We start from the raw sequence: 19,283 nt of genomic DNA on the forward strand, positions 1-19,283 counted from the left end.
TTTTCTGTACTTTCTGTTGTCCTTTGGCCTGTTTTGTCATTTTTATTGGTTTTATACCCACTGCTAGTACCATGGAAGAATGCATCATGTGCATTACCAGAAGAGAGAAGGATAAGATGTAAGAGAAAGTTTTCTGATCCTTGGCAGTTGATTTAAAATTCTTGATAGCTCAGCAAATATATTCTTTATATATATATTTTTTTACCATTGAATACTCCAAAAGTTGGATGTTCCTGTAGGTTTTATAAGTAATTTCTAGACTTACTTGCGGTAAAGTCAAGAGTACATTAGATAAATAGATTATTAACTTCTCATATACATTACTTTGTGACTTACTTATTTACCACTAAACCACTTCCCCTTATGGCTTCAGAGGTAGTGTTCACACTATGTATACCAGCATCACAGTGAAGGTAACCTTAAGCAATAGTTTTGTGAGCTGAGATCTTTCTCTGTGTGCTGTCTTGGCAATATCTTAACCAAGGTTAAGAAAGCAGGCTTTTTTAGTTTGCTGTATAAGGATATCAGAGAATGACTGTTTAGCAATTCTTTCCTAGCTGTGTTTTATAACATTCCAGAGAAATAAATATAACTCCTCCTAAATTCCTCAGTGTGTTGTCGGCACCAGTATTTAATACCCTCATTTGGTTATCTGTGCCAGATATGTAATGTTCTACTTTATTATTCATTCATATAGAGAATCCTGGAAGCTTTTTCTGTGTTTGTTGCCTTGAGCAATATAGTTTCACCTTATGGATTTATTTTTGAGAAGATGCTTCACCATCATGTTGTACTTGCAAAAAAATCTCAGGCTGGAGAATGACTGGAGTAAGGTGCTTGTTTGAAGTGTTTGTTTGCCCTGTATTTCTTCACGTTGAAGATGTTTCAGGACTCCATTCATTGAAAATAAATTAAGTAGGTTTTAATGGTCAGTTTTCATTATGTGGTGCAACTCTCCGAAGTGGTAGATGTTGAACTGGGGTATGGTGAAAGAGACCTGTACTTAAGTTCTTGGAAAAGATTATGTACACCAGAGAAGTTTTAACCAATAATAAAGTTAGAAGTCACACCTCTTTGCCTATTTTCTGTATGAGAAGGGCATGTAGTAAATACAGAGCAAGTCAGTCTACTTCTGTTATCCTATTCTTTCTGTTTACTTTGTAATACACACAAAAGGTACATTTGAAACACTTATCATTAAGTCTTATCATCAGCACCTTCATGGCCTGGCTTTCTTGGAAACTGGCTGTGGATTTGGACCTTGTCATAGGCTATGTAAAGTGCATTAAAAATAATTACTTCTCTCTCAATGCTGACTAGGAAACAAAAGGTTTCCTTTGTTTCAGGTCAGTGTGCAGATCACCAGTGTGCTACGAGGCTGTAGCAGTTTTTCTTGACGTCAAGAGAGAGCTACTGTCAGCTGCTCATTACACACAGATTACCTTGGTAATGCACCTTGTGCCTGTTGCTATAGCAACCTCCTGGAAAATTACCTCAGCAGACACTAAAATTCATTTTTATAAAACTAATTACAGGTATAATTAACTTTTAAAACTAGGTCTTCACTATAGATGTATTCAGATCTATGTGATTTGACATCTTATTTTCAAAGTAATTTTATGCAGGTTTTGTTTGTTTCAGTAATGCTTGCCAGAAAAAGTGCTGTTTGGGTGAAGAGGCCGTATAACTACAAAATGTCTCATCAAAGTAGGACATTTCTTAGCAGGTGGCAAAAATCAGTTTGGAGTGCCATGCAGTTCAGACTTCTGTGCAATTGCTGCTCACCACAGAAGTGAGTTTTCAGTTCATAACACCAGTTACTTGCTTTTGAATTAGGTCACAAAGCATTTGCCCAGCTATTTCCAGTATCCATCTCATTATCAGTTTTAAAATTTGAATTTAATAAACTAAGGAAACATCCCCCTTTGGCAAGTGCTGTCTGCACTTTTTTGGTGGAAGTTCTGAATTATGACAAGTTTCATGATTCAAGAGCGCACGTGCGTTAATTTCTAGTACATGCTGAAGTGTCATTTGTATCAGAAAGGCTGATCACAGAATTTGTGTATATGTGCATGCAGTAAAACTTTTAAGGGCTTTTTAAAAATTACTTCTTACATTTTTTTATAATACCTTGTGCACTTTTTTATGTAGGTTTTTGTTTGTTTGTTTGTTTTTGTTTTGTTTTGTTTTGTTTGTAAGTGTGCAGGATTTTTTTGCCCGTGGGTGTTTGTCATTATTTTTCTTAGGACAGCAAAAATTAGGTAAGCGCTTCAAAGCCACATTGAATCAAGCTTGTAATAAGCAGATGAGGAAATGTAGAATAAAATCCTTCTTTTCCTTTATTCATCACCTATCTGAATTCAGACACTCCTAAGATATTTCTCATAACTCTGGCTTAACAAGTTATGTCTTGTCTGTAGATAAGCCGCTGGAGGAAGTAACTCCACCCTGGCTTCCTGCTGGAGGTTATGGACTTTCTACATCCCCGTAAAATAAACTAGCTTAATTTATACAGTTTTAATAGTATTTTTTCACTGTTCAAATAATTTTGAGAGAAATGTATTACAAAGATATTGTGTAAGTGAAAAATCTGGCAACTGGGTAAGGGCAGTGTCTTCAGGGCACAGATGCAGCTGGAGTGGAGCCTGAGCCTGCACAGCTGTAGATAGAAAAGAATTTGCATTCACCAACATGTGATGTTCTTTGATGTTCTTATTTAAAATTGCTGGCTGGTGTTTTCTTTAATTGTTTAATAAGCTTGAAGATGTTTAAAGCATAGGCATACAGTTATGCCATTCCCATGTTAATCAAAGAGTTTCTTTAAGCCACAGCTTTAAATTTCCACCCCTCTTGCTATGAATAAGACTCAAAAACATAGGTCTTTATTGTGTCAAGGAACTAAACTATAATAAACTAAATAATTGCAATGAAAAAATTTCAATTTTACAGGAATAGCTGTTCCCACTATTCATGTAATGATATATGAAAATTCTGTGTGCTGGTAGTATATTTTTTTAATAACAACGGTATTTCAGTTATCTTTTTTTTTTTTTTTTTTTTTAAAGAGTGCACTTTACATACCACCTGTGTTTTGTCTCACCATTTTGAAACAGTGAAATCAATTAATGCTTGTGAAACTTAATGACAACAGTGTTAGGAAAAAAATAAATAAAAATGGTAATGTGTCACTTCAATAGCTTCAAGAAGCTCAAATGTTTATTTAATATTATCCCTTTAAATTATTGCCAATCTAGAATCAACCTGATGTATGTGACAGTATATCTTAGTAATATCCCTGCTGCAGTCATGGTTCTGACTTACAGTTACCAGGCTGAGGCTGGAGACCATGAATGAGGCTTTCCAAAGTGGTGCAACAAGGTAACTGTATAAATGGGCCAGCTACCAGTTTCTGCTGTCAGAAATATAACTATGGCATGTAGTGACTCACAGTGCTTCCCAGGAGCCTTCAAAAAATAGTAACAAAACTGGTATTGTGGATGTGGAAGGTTAAAAGAAGACAGGCAGTGTTTCAAGACCACCATCAGTTTCCTGTTCTGGTGGTTGCGGATTTCTTGTATGTTTTTCCCCCCCAGCAAGTAGATGGTGTGCTTTTTGGTTAAAGCCTCTGAGGGCAGATGAAATCCTCAAGTTCTCAAACCTTTATAATTGGCAGAAACTAATTAGTATTCTGAGAAAATATTTTTGGAGTAACAGCTTATGAATATGATAAATAATATGAGATGCATGGTTCAATACATCTTTCTAAATACAAGTAACGTTCTCACATTCAATTTTTTTTTTTCAGATTAATCTTTCATGAATAAAATCATGGTGAGGAAAATTTGTTAATGTTTTTGTCTCTCTCCCTGACCTAACTGATCAGTTCTTCAGTACTTTTGCTGTAAGTCAGAACTCAAACTGCTTTGTTTCTGTCTTTCAGAAACAAAGTTTCTGTTCAGGATGACTTGTTTCCTCTATTTAATAACAGATCATTCAGAGCATCTATAAATAGTATGGATTTTTTTTTTGTTTTTGTTTTATTTTTGAAGAGCTCCCTCAGTAGTAACCATGAGGAAAAGAACACTAGGAGTGATGTCTACATCAAGGAGTCCAATGCTGCCCTTCACTACAGAAGGATACAGAATCAGGGCATTCTTAGGTTAATTTATTGTATCAGTGGCTAGCTCTAGATCATTCTTGTGAGTAACCAGACGCCGAGAACTTCATTTACTGCAGCAGTCTTTCTCCCAGATGCCCGTAATGGGAGAATCCCTGCTGTCTGGTGCACTCAATTCATGAAATAGCCAGCTCCTATAACCGAACAGGCCATCACCATCACACATTAGTACTTTTTTTTTTGAAGCTTCTCTCTTAGGAGAGCTCCCGTACCTCCAGTATATTGCTGCTTTCTGATTGAAAGCCACCATTAAGCAGAAGAGTTTCGTGTTGTAATTAATGAACTGCTTTACAAGCAGTTTTATTGCAGTTTTGGATTACTTGCTGACTATCTGGGAAGTGTTCCATGTACGTTACTTAGACTTATTAACTTGATTAGAGGCTTCAGTGTGATTGCAGAAATTTCAGATGCTAGAGGTCCCACCGTGGGATTACTGCTGCCTTCCAGTAACAAGACAACTCTGGAGAGTTCTTTAATTTGTCAGTGGATTTTTTTCTTTTTGGTGTAATCATTATTTTTTTTTTTTTTACTTTATCTTCAAATATTGCTGTTTATCTTTCATTCATTTTGTATCTAGTAAACATACATATACACTTACTGAACTGATACACTATATCAGATTCATACTATCTGTATGTCTATGTAGATTCTGAAGTCTGAAAAGGAAGGAATAGGTTATCTTGTCAGTTAAAACTCTGCAATTTTATATTTCTTATGTATTTTATATTATTTTTATCTATAAATTGCACAGAACTGAGTAACAAAATCTGAATCTTTGGTGATTTTTGCATGTGAAAGCCAAGCAGATTTTAAAAGGACAGAATGTTTTTGTCAAATTTACTTGAAGCTATGGAGGTGTACAGGAAGGGCAAGTGTAGCACATTATACTTTGTCCCCTTTTTTATGTCAACAATTCTCCTTTTTTGTTGCACTTCTTCCTATCCAGCAGCTGACTTCTACTCCCAAATCTTCCCTTCTCTTTTCCTCAGTCAAATTATGGTGTCACTGTCTTGCATTCCTTTTGTTTCTCCCTGTTTATAGCTATCTTAATGACTTGGATCGCATAGCAGATTCCACCTATCTGCCAACTCAGCAAGACGTGCTTAGAGTTCGAGTTCCAACAACAGGAATCATTGAATATCCCTTTGACTTACAAAGCGTCATTTTCAGGTAGGAAAAAAGTTCAGCAGTCATTTATTTACTTATTTCCTTAATTATGCCACAGATAGGATATTGATTAAAAGTGCATTACAGAAATGATTCTGTGCTTTTAAAAGTAAAGCTTGTTATTTTATTTTTATGGTTAATTATTAAGCTGCTGATTTTAAACATATCAAAAACGTAAAAGACAATTTGGTTAGTCTTTTTTTTTGAAGGCACTACTGATAAAAAATCTACAGTTAATCTTTTAAAAAAAAATTAACAAAGTTTTGTTCTGAGTAATAATCTAAAAATATAATCACGTATCTAATTAATGTTAATTATGGGATGCAAAATTACCTCCTGTGTAGCTGATGATTAGCAAGAAATCACTCTTCTGAAGAGAAAGTAAACTTATTTGAGTGCAAGTACTGTTGCTTAAAAATAATTACGCATTTGCAATTGCAAGTTAGACATCCTAAGGGTTGAGCTACACTGTGACATGGCATGAAGTGGGAATACACTGCCAGCAAATTTGAGTTTTCCTGTTGGCTATTAACAGATTCAGTAAATACATGTTGTATTCTATGTGTACTCTTAAGTAGATAATCTTTGAGAAGTTTTAAATTTTGACACTTGTAATTTTTGAAGGGAAGAGGCAGATCACCTATTCTGTGCACATGTGTTTCTGCTAAATATACAGGGTATACATTCCAGAATCATGGCTCAGTATCATGAGACTTTTGCATCTCAGAAATCTAAAGATTTTGAGACCCACAATGACTTAAATATAGAAATCACATCAAAGTAAAAATCAAATATGGTTACTTGCTACTTATAATGCATTCCATTAAACTTTAATCTCAGTGGAGAGATTATTAAAAGGAGCAAACCAAGTTCTGTTTTTTTCAACTGAATTCCTTTTTGTTTTGTATGTGGCTGTGTGTTTATCTCTTATGGTATTCATGGAGTTGATGCGGTCGTTAATTTTGCAGAATGGTGGATGTAGGAGGCCAACGATCAGAAAGAAGAAAATGGATACACTGCTTTGAAAATGTCACATCTATCATGTTCCTAGTAGCTCTTAGTGAATACGATCAAGTGCTTGTGGAATCAGACAATGAGGTAAGCTATAAGCACAGAGCACCAGTTTTGAAGAAAAAATACTTCAGCCTGTCACAGGTGTTTTCCAAATCAATCTATAAGCAGTCATATACAACTACATGTAATGGAATGAGAATTACTACGGAGATCAAAAGGCTGAGCCATGTTGGGGAGGATTCAACAAAAAGGAATATTGTTGAATAAAGAAAAATATTCTTAGCTATTTGAGCTGTTAGTGTTTAGTATCAGAGACATGAAAATTGGCAGTGAAAGTGAAGACAAAATGTATAGATTCCTTTCTAGAACAGACCCAATACTAATAAATTTCACTCAGTTGACTTAAAGCATAGGCTACGTTGGCATGTTTCCTAATTGTATTTCATTTTAAAAAATAGAAGAAACAAGGAAGTATTAGTTGGTGACCTGTGAGCTGAAAGGACAAAGCATATTAGTATCCAGTATTTTTGATGCAATGATGTAGAGGAGAGAGATGATTTAATGTTTGTTTGTTTGTTTTAATTTTCTGTGGACAATTTTTGGTTACACATCAAACTTCTATGAGTTACCTGCTGTTCATGCAAGTCTATTATCATACACTTAAGAAATTTAGGTGAAAAAAAGAAAATATTTTAATTTCCCTCATGGCTTGTATACATACTGATTTCACTGTTGAAGGGAATGGCTGATATAGCAAGGTAAGTGTTCCTGGACGCATTTGTATGCTCAACTTTCTTCAGGATGAATTTTTTAATAAGTTCTGGGAGCAAGCACTGAAAGCTTTTATGCTTACAGACTTCTTCTGAGAGAAATATATGATTACATTAGTTTTACTATCAACTCTATCATTCAAAGCTGAATTTTCAATAGAAGTTGGTCTTTAAATGAGCAGCTGTCATTTTGCCATAATAATGTAATTAGCACTAACTTGGTCTCTTGTAATTTTGGAAGCTAAACATGAATGTAAAAAGATAATTCAGTCAGATTCAAGCCAAGAAGTGTCTGATTCTGTCTTTTCTCTGGTTTGTGTTATTGCTTAATAGCTGACACAGGTAACACTGAAATATTCAGCATTTCAATCATACAAGTCAAAACAAAGTATATTGAAAACGATTTAAAGAATAATTTGCTATAGTAATTTTCAAATTCTATTCTAACTTTCCAAAATAACTGAAGGAAAGGTTTAATTCTGATTTTACATTAGATGTGTCCTGTTCTAGTTAGGTGGTTTGCTGAAACTCTTGTTCTTCTGTTTGATCAGATAATATAAGCTTGTGGATCATGACTTAGAGCATCCATACTTTTAAAGGTGGAGCAATACCTTCTTGGGTTGAATCATTTGAAATTTACAATTTTGCTTTATTCTTAAAAGCTTGAGCACAGTCACGTGGCATATGCGGGACAAACAAAGGTATCAGGCCTAGCCAGCATGGTTTTGTGAAGGGCAGGCAGGTCCTGCTTGACCAGCCTGATTTCCTTCTGTAACCAGGTGACCCACCTAGTGGATGAGGGAAGGGCTGCGGGTGTAGTCTACGTAGACTTGAGTAAAGCCTTTGTCACTGTGTCCCCCAGCATTTATTTATTTATTTATTTATTTTGGAGAAGCTGGCAGTTTGTGGCTTGCTCAGATGTAGTCTCGGTAACAGCTGACTGGATGGCCAGGCCCAGGGAGTGGTGGTGAATGGAGTTAAATTCAGCTGGTGACCAGTCATGAGTTGGTGTTTTGGTGGGTCCTGCACTTTGTTTGCACAATCCCGTACAGGCAGAGTGTCTGGAAAGCTGCACAGAGAAAAAAGACAATAAAATCATACAGTCACAGAATTCTTAGAGAATTGAAGGGACCTTTATAGGTCACCTAGTCCAATTCCTGCACTGAACAAGGACCTCCACAGCTTGATCAGGTTGCTTTGAGCCCCATCCAGTCTGGCCTTGAAAGTTTCTGGGAACAGGGCATCCACCTCATCTCTGAGCAACCTGTTCCAGTGCCCCACCACTCTCACTGTGAAAGACTTCTTCCATATATTCAACTTAAATCTACCCTCTTTAAGCTTGAGAGACCATTTCTCTTTGTCTTATCACCACTGACCCAAAGAGTCTGTCCCTTCTTTCCTGTAGCTCCCCTTTAGGAAAGACCACTGTCAGGTCTCAGGTCTCCGTGGAGCCTTTTTTTTCTCCCAGTTAAACAGCCCCAGCTCTTTCAGCCTGTCTACATAGGGAAGACATTCCATCCTTTGGGTCATTTTTGTGGCCTTGCAGTGGATGCACTCCAACAGGTCTATGTCTCTTTTACAATGAAGATTCCAGACTGGACACAGTACTCCAGGTGAGGTCTTACCAGCACAGAGCAGAGAGGCAGATTCACTTCCCTTGACCTGCTGGCTATGCTTCTTTTGGTGCAGCTCGGGATACGGTTGACTTTCTGGGCTGTGAGGGCACATTGCTGACGCATGTCCGGTTTCCCATCCACCAGTACCTCAGAGTCCTTTTTGACCATATGACAAGCAGTTATCAGAGAAGATGGAGGCAAAAAAAATTGTTGAGTATCTCAGCCTTCTTGTCTGTTGATACTGGCTTGTCTGTGTCACTACTAGAGGGGTACACCCTGTTGGACTTTCCTTTTCTAATTGTCTCTGGGAGCCTTTCTTTCTCTTATCACCCCTTGCTGGGCCTTGGCTTTCCTGACCCCATCCCTAGACAACCTAGCAGCTTCCTTGTACTCTTCAGTGGTACCTGTTCCATTATGTGTGCATTTTTCACTTGCTCTCATTTTGACAAGCAGGTCACAGTTCAGCTATGCTGGTGTCATCTTCCTTTTCTACTTTCTGCACCTTGGAATGGAGAGCTCTTGTGCCCTGAGGAAAGCTTTCTTGAGGTCTGCTAGCTCTGCTAGCTCTGCTCTGCACTTTGGCCCATGAAGACAGTTTCCCAGAGCTGGACATTAGCTTTCCTAAAATTTAGTGCCCTAATTTTCCTCTTTGACTGTCTCATATCACTCAGGAGCATGAGCTCCACAGTCACTGCAGTCCGGGTAGCTTCCAATTCTGATGTCACCAATCAGTTCATTTGCGTTGGTGAACAGCAGGTACAGTAGTGATGGCCGCTGGTGAGGCCATCTGTTACCTGACTGAAGAAGTTATCCTCACTGCATTCCAAGAGCCTCCTGGATTGCCTACAGCTCTTTTCCAGGAGATGTGTGAGTGGTTGAAGTCCCCCAACAAGATGAGTGTTTACAATCGTGATGCGTCTTGTACCAGTATCTGAGACTTCTAGCCAACAGTCAGCTGAATGTGAGCCAGCAATGTGACCATGTGGCCGAGAAAGTTAATGGCATCCTGGCCTTAAGTTAGTTGAGGGGAGGTATAGGTTGGATATTATGAAAAATTTCTTCTTTGGAAGAGTAGTAAAGGGTTTGAAGAGGCTGCCCCAGGAAGTGGTGGAGTCACCGTCCTTGTTCCTTGTTCAAGAGAAGAGTAGATGAGACAATTAGGGATTGATGGTATGATAGGTTAACCTAGATTCAGGGTCTTTTCTAGCCTTACTGATTATGTGATTCTAGACTAACAGGGTTTGTCTACTGAATTGGATGGAATACACTAAAGATCACAATCATGCTTGGGCTCTCTGATGACTGAAGTGATACCTCAAGATATGGTAGTTTGTCTGTAATTACTTTATCGCTGTTAAAAAAAAATATATATATATATTATTTTACTTGTAAAGTAAGATTTTTCAAGTTTTTCTTTTACCTCGAGGAGGTAAAAAGCTGTAAAACTTCATTTTGAAAATGGTTCTTGCATCTTACTTCTAATTGAGAAACAGTGTTAAAATTTCTGTACCAAATTCTGTGTAAGTGCCCTTCTTTCTTAGTATGTATAGCATTAGTCTGATGCTATGACAGAATATAATCCTGCTTTGATCTGTGTGTCTCTTACTTTAAAGATCTATCTCAACAAGTTGCAGTGATCTGCTCTTCCATTTGCATTTCTTGTATGGCCCGGTTATACAGTATGACTTTTGTAAAGCAACCTACTTTCTTTTTCTAATTAGTCCACTGTACATTATTGCCTGGAGTCTCTTGGATGTCTTTTCAAAGAAAAGTATACTTTTAAATCTGTTGGTTTCTTTTTAGCTAATAAGTTGTTTCTTTAATCTCATTTTGGTCTATAAACATAAATCTTAAGAATTATTATTTGTTATTCAGTGCATGTGTATTTGTATAGCCCTTCAGCATTCTGAAATGGGTTTAGAGCCCTTAAGATTCAGACCTGTATTTTAAAATGTAGTAGTGCATGTGAACTTTCAGCTGTAAGTCTGTTTCTTCCATTTTTTAACCTACACAAAAGAAATACATTTGGATTATAAATCAGATGAGTGTATACTGAATTGAGAGACTTTTCTAATGTCTCTCCAGGGTTTTTTTTTCACTGGAGTTGGGCACAGTATCTGCCTTCATACCCTTGGTGGTCTTAAGTCTTCAGAGTTCTGAAGAAGAAGGTGTGAATACTCTGCAAGTGAACATCATACATAGAAAAAGAGACAGTGTTCAGACTGCCCAATTGTGAGAGCCTTATGTTGGATGGTTAATAAATACTGAAATAAGTTTCAGCTTTGTAGTAGACCCAGTAAGCATTTGCAATTATGGGAGAACTAGAGACAGCACTTTATAGTTTCAAAATCTGGATTCATACAGATGCGATTTTCATAATCTTGGGGGTTCTGGTAGACAAGAAGCTTGTCTTGAGACAGCAGTGTATGTGTGCGATCCAGTAGGCCACCTGTACCTGGGCTGCATCAAAAGAGGGCCATCCAGCACAGCGAGACATGGGATTGTCCTCTTCTGCTCTGCCCTTGTGAAGTACTGAGACAACACAAGAAAGACATGGAGCTGGTAGAATAGGTTCTGAAGAGACAATGAAGATTATCAGAAGGCTGGAGCACCTCTCCCGAAAAGAGACTGAGGGGATGGGACTTGTTCACCTGGGAAAGGCTTTAGGGAGACCTTAGTGTGACCTTTCAGTACTTGAAATGAGCTTATTAAAAAGATGGGAGAGCAACTCCATCAGTGATAGGACAAGGGGGAATGGTTTAAAAGAGTGAAGATTTTGATTAAGGACCTGGGGGTCCTAATGGACGAGAGACTGAACATGAGCCAGCAGTGCGCTCTGGCAGCTCGAAAGGCAAATGGGATCCTGGGCTCCATCAGGAGAGGGGTGGTCAGCAGGGAGAGGGAGGTGATTGTCCCTCTCTACTCGGCTCTTGTGAGGCCCCACCTGGAGTACTGTGTCCAGGTGTGGAGCCCTCAGTACAAGAAAGACACAGAGATTTTGGAAAGGGTCCAGAGGAGGGCGACTAAGATGATCAGGGGGCTGGAGCACCTCCCCTATGAGGACAGGCTGAGGGAGTTGGGCTTGTTCAGCCTGGAGAAGAGAAGGCTGCGGGGTGACCTCATTGCAGCCTATCAATACCTGAAGGGAACCTACACCCAGGAGGGGAGTAAACTCTAAAAAAGGGCTGACAACAGCAGGACTAGGGGAAATGGATCCAAGTTGAAGGAGGGAAGATTTAGGTTGGATGTTAGGGGGAAGTTCTTCACAAGGAGAGTAGTTAGGCCCTGGAACGGGCTGCCCAGGGAGGTTGTGGATGCCCCGTCCTTGGACGTGTTCAAGGCCAGGTTGGACGGGGTCCTGGGCAACCTGATCTGAATGTGTACGTTTGGTGGCCCTGCTAGGCAGGGGGGTTGGAACTACATGATCCTTGAGGTCCCTTCCAGCCCGGGTGATTCTGTGATTCTGTGTGATTCTGTGATTAGACATAAGAGAGGACAGCAGTGAGACATTAGTACAGGTTGCCCAGAGAAGCTGTGGATGCCCCATCCCTGGAGGAATTCAAGAACAGATTGGAGGGCAGGGAAAAAAAAAAGAAAAAGTTTCTTGGTGCTTGGACATATTTTTCTCCCACATTAACCTGCTAAAAGTCTGAGGAATATATAAATTTGTATAGCTTGAGCAGATCTTTAGTGATAAAGAAAGTTTGAACTTTTTATTGGTAGAGGAAAACAGAAAAGATGCTCAGTACAACTAAATTAATGTACAGAATGTTCCTAAGCTCATAATAAGCTAAATAAAATTTCAAAAATGTATGATTTTTTGAAAAGCAAAGACTGTATGTTTGAGGTGCCATTATATATTGAGAATTTACAAAGGTATTGAGTATCATGAGGTATTCACTAAAGAAAAAATAAAAGTTTGAACCATCCATTGCCCAGTAAGAACTGGGGAAGAAATATCAGTTTTGTTATATCAGATTGTTCTGGGCAAAGCTGATATAAACTGGTATGAGGAAAAAATAAAACATAGAAGTGCAGTTTTAAAATGTGAATTTTCAAAGAATTAAAGAAGAAACTGTTGCTGAAGTTTAAAATGAATGCTCTGGTCACTTCTACTTTTGAGTAAGGAGTTTCACTAATATGCAGGTTTGTATATACATAATGTTAATTCTGTCTGTACCAAAAGTAATACCTCCTATTTTAAATGTTGACCCATGACATCAGAGGCAGGTGTTGGCAGGATGGTGGTAGAGAATGAACTTTCCCACCAGCATTCCATTAAATGTTGTTGCCATGTGACAGATTGCAGCAGAGGGGCAGGATGACAGAATGGCATCTGACATTAAAGTGCCATTAAATATGAAGGTGTAGAATTGAATTCATTTAAGTGGAAAAAATGGGACCCTTGTTCTTTGACAGTTGCTGAATTTTTACGGTTACCAGACAGTGAATGTGAGCACAGTGAGGCTATGGGTGGTGTGTTTCAGCAGTAGTAACAATGACAGTGAGTCAGCTCTAGTGCTGATTGTTATGAGCATAGTATGCAGGCTCTTGTTTATCACTGGTGAAAATGTACAGTTAATGATAGTGACTGTGCTGAAAAACAGCATTCTGTAATTTATACTTTGCTCTATCAAACAGTGTTGTTGTGCTTTTTATGTCTTTTTTAATTTCCATGGAAATGAATAGGAGGCATTACTTTTGGAGCTACCTAGACAGGTGTACACAAAATGTCCATTTCTTAGCAAAACAGTGATTTCTCTCTTTTTTTTTTCTTTTTTTTTTTTTCGGTCTTTTCAAGGAATTTGTTTTCATTGATAAATGAAACCACACACAAATGAATTGAAATACTATTGTCTTTGTTAAAGCATTAACATTGATATTACTTTCAAAATCTGTGTTTTGTAGGAGGTTTACTTATAGGGTTTTCACTAACCTTGAGTAACGAAGCAAATAGAACAAACCATCTTTACTTTTGACATCTAATTCCTTTATATTTGCTATCCAGATTCTTAATTTATAACTTGAGAAGGATTATGTACATCATTGTACTTTCAATTAAAAAAGAAGTATCTTTTCAAGTAGAGAACTGCACTTTTTAAAGCTTTTTTTTTTTTTCTTCCTAAACTTACACCATTTCTTAATTTTGTTGTACATCAATAGAAAATTGTGACTGGAACATTGTACCAATTCATCATTCGTTAACAGATCACACTGATTAACACTATAGAAGTTCCATCCTAGTCTTTGGGTACTCATCCATGTACAATCTAGAGACGTACTGAAGAGAGCAGAATATGTCAATCTTAGTTGTTTAATGTAGTTGCAGCTAAGATTATTACCTTTAAAATAGTAACGTGTGACTTAATCTCTCTTAAACTAGTGTTTCCTTCCAGTGCCTTTAATTATCACATAGGTGTCAACAAGTTTTCAATTAAATTTTATAGAAAGTACCACCTCCTTGTAATAGATGCATTCACAGTTTTGATCCAACATTTCAGTTCTTCACTGTACTTAATTTACATTGGAGAACTGTTTTGTGAGTCTATTGGAAGTAATACTTCTTTGAAGGCAGAACAGGATGTTCAGAAGATTAGGGCTTCTGTGCCTCTGCCATAAGTACAAATTAAAACTAAAGGAACAGAGGCTTTAAGTGACATTTCTGTACTGAACCAAGTCACTGTACAAGGATGTCAGTTGTTCTGGTTGATGGAAAACCTTATTGTTCCTTGTCTGAAGTAGTCAATGTTTCTCGGTTTGTTAAAAAAATATTTCAGTTAATGTCTAGTGTATTAAAAGTCCGAAACCCAGGACAGATATTTTTTTGTGTGAATTCATCTGTGCAGATTCAGTCTGTAAAAGTAAGGAGTATCCAAACTCTCTCTGTAATGTTCATCAGTGTGGTCTGTTAATGGGTGACAAATGAGAACAGTGTTCCAGTCAGACTTACTTTTAATGTAAGCCAAAAATAAGAATGACATGAGGACATGGAGTTTAGAATACTTCCACTCTTCACAGAGGTAATTATCTGAAGAACGTGTTGCATTCTTACATCAGAACAATCTTTGAGTTCACATCTGGGCATGTTTCCACTTTTCTTTGAGCACTTTGTGTTCCTTACTCACAGGCTGGTCCTGCATGGCTTAGCACGAAGACTGAAAGAAAACAATGTTGAGATCAGAGCACTTTTTCTACATTACAAATAAACAATTCTTCAGTTGCCTCTTTTTCCAACATTCAGCAATTCAGAACAATTGAGCATAGGACAGAGGGATAATGCAAACTCCCAGATAGAATTAAAATCCTCAAATGGTCTTCATAATTGCCTAACAATATTAACAGTAAATAAAATCTCCAGAACTCATTGTTTATTTGGAAACTAGAGAAAATAACACATTAATCTTCTGTGCCAAAACTATCTAATGGGTGTACTGTATTTCATATTCTCTTTTTGGTTTATGGATAAAGAACCCTTTAAACGTGAAGTGTAAAGTATTGAGCATTTGTGTATGGAAGAGCTGGGGCCTTTTTCTTTTTGTTAGAGTAGGTGGATAATAATGGAACTGAGCGGTTGAATGTTCATGAACTCATTTGCAAAGCTGACAGAAGTGCTGCTGGTAAATGTTGCTGTTGGCAGCAATCACTGGCAAAGAAATTGCCATTTCTTTTGTTCAATAACCAATGTAAAAACTGAGTAGAGAACAGCATCTTTCAACAACAGTTTTATTTTAGATACATTTTCTCTGTTTTTATTTTCTATCAGAAGGATGTGGATATTGATGACGATTTTATTAATACAGCATTCATATCATTTCATTCCAATCAATAGAATATTCTTTTTTTCATATAAAGATATAGTGGTAGCAATGTTTATATCACTTTTCAGACTATTTCTGTTTTGTCGGTGTTTTTGTGAATTGCTGGTTTCTGAATATGTCGATTTTTATGGATTTCAGTCATTATATCATTTATTTCTACCTTTGCTACGTGCATAAAATTGCGATGTATTTTCAGCATCAGTGCTGCAACTCCACATTGTTGAAGTGGTTAGACGTCTTCTTCCAGGTGATTTGGAAATACAAGTCTCAGCAATGGATTTGACTTCCAGTCTTCTGTCAGTAGCATTTTTTTGTTGTTGTTTTTTGTCTGTTTTGTGAGGTTTATTTGCAGAAAGATTCAAGACAAAGCAAACCAAATAGAGGAATTATTTCTGAGCGCTGTGTTTGAAGTAGTCTCTTTTTGAATTATTCATAAACATGTTTTTGTGGCCCTTAAGTCCTTTCTCACAGTGGCCAGTTACAGCAGTATGGCTTCAAGATTATATTGCATACTGATGGTAAAAATCAGAAGCACAGTTTTGATGCTGTATTTACTCTTTTTCATGGCAGAGAAATCTCCCCTTACTTCCCACCTCTCATTTCCTTTGTTGTTTCCCAACTTTTCATTTAGCAGCCCCATTAGCCAAGGAATACACTCCAGGGTCTTCTCTGCAGCCAGGCGGTTCTGTCTGAATAATTGCTGGAAGTCCGTTTTGTATATTGGAGACATTCCTAATTAATGCAGACTTTCCGACAAAAACCATTCACACCATGTCATGTAAAATAATATACTGTATTACTTGATGCTAAGCAACTTCAGGAATATTGCGATCTGTAAGGGCTTTTTTTATGAAGCTCTCATGCCAGTACCTCCTGTTCTGCAGTTATCATCTCTGAATGTCCTCTCACTTGGATAAACATTTGTTACCAGCATAAACAATTACCTATACTATGGAAGCTGTTAATTTAAGAACGCTTGTCTGCTTCACCACATTTTCTCCCAACACTTCAGTGACATTCATTCCCTAAAAATTTGTGAATTCCTAATTTTGTTAACAGATGCTACTTAGGTTATTAAGAGTTTATAAGAAGAATGTTGATAGCAGAATTTTTTCAATATGTAACTTACATTCTGCCCACTAGATGACACTCTAGACAATTATATTTTTGAGTGAATCTCCATCACTTCTGTTTTGTTTCAGATTAATGTTGAACCCAGAATTTTCTGGTCTATCAAAGCCCTGTTTGTTTTATTCAGCTGGGAATTTCTGTTTTTGCTAGGTGTCAGCAGATAGGTCTTTTAGATGTTATTTTATTATTGTTATGTTCTTTGTATCTATTGTCACACTTTCAGAGTGACTTGTGTATTTTGCTGAATCTAGGTTATTAACTTGTTAACAAGATAAGAAATAATGGTCATAATTTTCATGTTTGGGGTATTTTTCAGCTACTTCCACAAATATCAATTCCACTTCCTCTTCATTTTAACTACGCTATGTTGTTTAGTGACATATTTAACAAAAACAACAACAACAAAAAAACAACCAAACAACCGTAAATTCAAAATGCAAATGGCAATGTTTTCCTAGAAAGTCCATCACTTTCCATCCAGTAAAATAGCACTGTAGCAATTATTTAGTAATATACACAATGCGGTGTGTATAATGCAGTGAACTGAACTGAAATTTTCTTAATTTATACTTGAATGAGACTTTACAAGACTCTTATTATCTGTGTAAGTGATGTGAAATCTGCATCGAATCCCTGGAATTGTCTAATCTGATCTCATGACATTCTAGCAGTACTATCTTATCACATACATATTTCTTGAGGACGTATATGTCTATGGAACATTACAGTGTGACGCATATTTAGAAAATATTTCTGCAGTCCTCTTGATACCTTAGTTGCTACTGTTTGCTTCAATCTGTACATGAAGATGCTGTAAGTGCTGTTCTGTAGTGATGTACCCACAGTGAAATAGTTACCATTGCCCAGAGATACCAGTTAGTATGCAGGACTTTATTTCACCTTTGCAATATCCTCAGCTCTTACTACTGTACAGGGCAAGGTCCTTGTATCATTAGAGTTAATTCTATATCAGTGAGCTCTGTCAACAAATTCCTTTTGATTTTGTTTAGAATTGGATAACTTCATTTAAAATTAGCGGGACCATCAGTCCACTGTTGCCTCTTTAAAGCTTACTTTCCAAGATTCGGGAATAGACTCATATTTAGCACTGCGCATCCTGGAAATGTAGTTGAAGATGAACTTTGGAAGAGAGTGACTTCTTTAGAAACAGAACTTGTAGTTTTATTAGTGAATACAGTGAAGTGAGGGAGTCTGCAATAATCTAGTAGTATTTTATTGACTTGCAGCTCAGTCCTTCTTTCAGTTATCTAGACTGAAATTATTGATTGACCATGTCTACAAATTGTTTCTCAAAGCTCAATTTCCTTTGATAGGACTTTTTCCTAAAGCAGCTCCTTTACACTGCTTTTTTATTAGGAAGTCTGCTTTATGGGGATTTTAGATTGCCTTTGAATTAATGGAAGTCTCTGAAATCATAGAGACCCGCTTGGTCTCCGATTTGTTTGTTTGTTACCTCTCTAAAAGTAGACAAAAAATCTTTACAGAACATAGAGAAGTCTGATTATCTGTTTATCCAATGACTTAGGTTTTATGCTTAACTCTGTTGATGTTTCAGTTTTTCTTGTTTCTAAATGAAATCCTGACAACATTGAAATCAGTGTGAGTCATATGAATTGAATTGGATAAGAAGTCAATAAGAAGTGACTAGAAGACAAAAAAGATTTTACTCTGTGCATTAGCTTCTCAACCTATAATTTGGCTTTCTATTTTCATCCACACTTCAACATGCTGTCAAGTTTTATGAATCACTTGAAATTGTGTTCTGTAAAGGATGACCATCAAATCATGGGTTTCTACAAAATGATTTTTTTTTTCTTAGTTCATCCTGTTGGTCTCTTTAAAATGCAAATCAATGCAAGTAAAGATACACTTATTGCATAACTGTCTGAGTCTTCTACCACTGATTTACTAAACAACAGCAACATCTGCAGGATTCAATTCCTTCCTGTTGGTGGTGAAACTGTTCTTTTGAGGAGGCAGTTCCTTTAATCGTAATAAAAGAGAGGAATATAATTTCTGGGTTTGAACTCAATTTGTTCCAGCGCTCTGTTAACCACATGCCAATCTAACAGTTCTTCAGAATTTTATCAAATCATAATGCAATTTCACTATGTCAAAAACGATAAATAGCAATATAAGCTTTGCTTTTCAGCTGTAATGAAAAGAGCAGTTAAGGAGCATTTAAGCAATAAATTAAAGGCTAACCTACTGATGTCAGGAACAAATTTAACAATTTGCATTCTTAAAAGTTTTTGTTATAAGTCTTTGACACTGAGGAAGCATTCTCAGGTACCAAATTTATTTGCTACCATTTTAAGGCTGATCTTTCCATGAATTATATAATTCTGTATTTAGAATTCAAGAAAGGCCTGTAAAATAACTAACATTCTTCAACCTTGAATTGTTCCTTAGGTATTTTCCTGTTATAGTTGTCCCTTCCATTAATCAAATGCATCTCAGTAGCCACAAGTTTGGTGGCTGGTCATAACTCTGTATAGTCTGACTTTATATTTGTATCACTTCTAGCATTCATTTTCATGACCTGTATTTTAAAGAATACTTGTGTTTT

At 36.9% G+C, this 19,283-nt stretch overlaps 1 protein-coding gene across 1 annotated transcript in view; it reads left to right on the forward strand.

Annotated features, from left to right (window-relative positions):
* The window catches only part of LOC128089400 (guanine nucleotide-binding protein G(q) subunit alpha), a 113,136-nt gene that overhangs the window by 87,446 nt on the left and 6,407 nt on the right, over positions 1–19,283 (forward strand). Inside the window, exons 4-5 of the mRNA XM_052700781.1 lie at positions 5,219–5,347; positions 6,313–6,442. Of these exons, the coding sequence (XP_052556741.1) occupies positions 5,219–5,347; positions 6,313–6,442 (259 nt within the window). The remainder of the gene's footprint in view (positions 1–5,218; positions 5,348–6,312; positions 6,443–19,283) is intronic.

Source organism: Tympanuchus pallidicinctus, unplaced genomic scaffold (genome assembly GCF_026119805.1).
Source record: "Tympanuchus pallidicinctus isolate F22 unplaced genomic scaffold, pur_lepc_1.0 scaffold4, whole genome shotgun sequence".
Classification (NCBI taxonomy): Eukaryota; Metazoa; Chordata; class Aves; order Galliformes; family Phasianidae; genus Tympanuchus; species Tympanuchus pallidicinctus.